Source organism: Chaetura pelagica, unplaced genomic scaffold (assembly GCF_000747805.2).
Source record: "Chaetura pelagica isolate M959 unplaced genomic scaffold, ChaPel_1.0 scaffold70, whole genome shotgun sequence".
In the NCBI taxonomy this organism is placed as follows: domain Eukaryota; kingdom Metazoa; phylum Chordata; class Aves; order Apodiformes; family Apodidae; genus Chaetura; species Chaetura pelagica.
The window spans coordinates 480483-481078 of NW_009952265.1; the positions used below are offsets into that span (position 1 = coordinate 480483).

The window sequence follows — 596 nt, forward strand, 5'->3', positions numbered from 1 at the left end:
TGAAGCTGAGCCAGGGCCCCTCCTTGCTGTGTCTGCTCAGAGACACCTATTATTTTCAAAGGGAATGCTATAAGAAGCTGGGAATGTGCTTGATCTGGGCTAATTTGCGCGTTCCTCCCCACAAGAGCCTCCCTACAAGCTTGCAGAGCATGTCTCAAGGTGTCCTTGCAGCCTTCCGACACGTACCCCCAGGCAGCAGGGGGCCATTTCCACAGAGAGGAGGTGAAGGGGGCTGCGGTGCTGCCCCTCCTGCTGCAGCCCTCCAGGCTGGGGGGTGTTGGGGGCCGTGGGGCAGTTGGAGCCATTCGGACTGTTGGAGACCTGGGGGCAGTTGGAGGCCTCGGGCCGGTTCCCGCTGGCAGGGCCCTTCTGCGCTCCTTGCCCTCCCGAAGCAGCGGCGATGGGGGCACTGCTGGGGCTGCTGGTGCTGCTGGGCTTGGCAGGGCGTCCCAGCGCTGCAGGGGACCTGCCCGGGGACCTGCGTGTCGCCGCCACCTGGGTGACCGTCCCACGGCAGCTGAGCCCCCGGGCTGACACCAGCCCCCCAACCGTCTCCTACTGGCTGGAGGTCGACGGGCGGCCCTGGGTGCTGCGCC

The 596-nt window shown here is 66.3% G+C and overlaps 1 protein-coding gene across 1 annotated transcript in view; it reads left to right on the forward strand.

Annotated features, from left to right (window-relative positions):
- The first annotated feature begins 400 nt into the window (after positions 1-400).
- The window catches only part of LOC104397709 (disintegrin and metalloproteinase domain-containing protein 20-like), a 3286-nt gene continuing 3090 nt past the window's right edge, over positions 401-596 (forward strand). The window contains exon 1 of the mRNA XM_010007717.1: positions 401-586. Coding sequence (XP_010006019.1) covers positions 401-586 — 186 coding nt within the window. The remainder of the gene's footprint in view (positions 587-596) is intronic.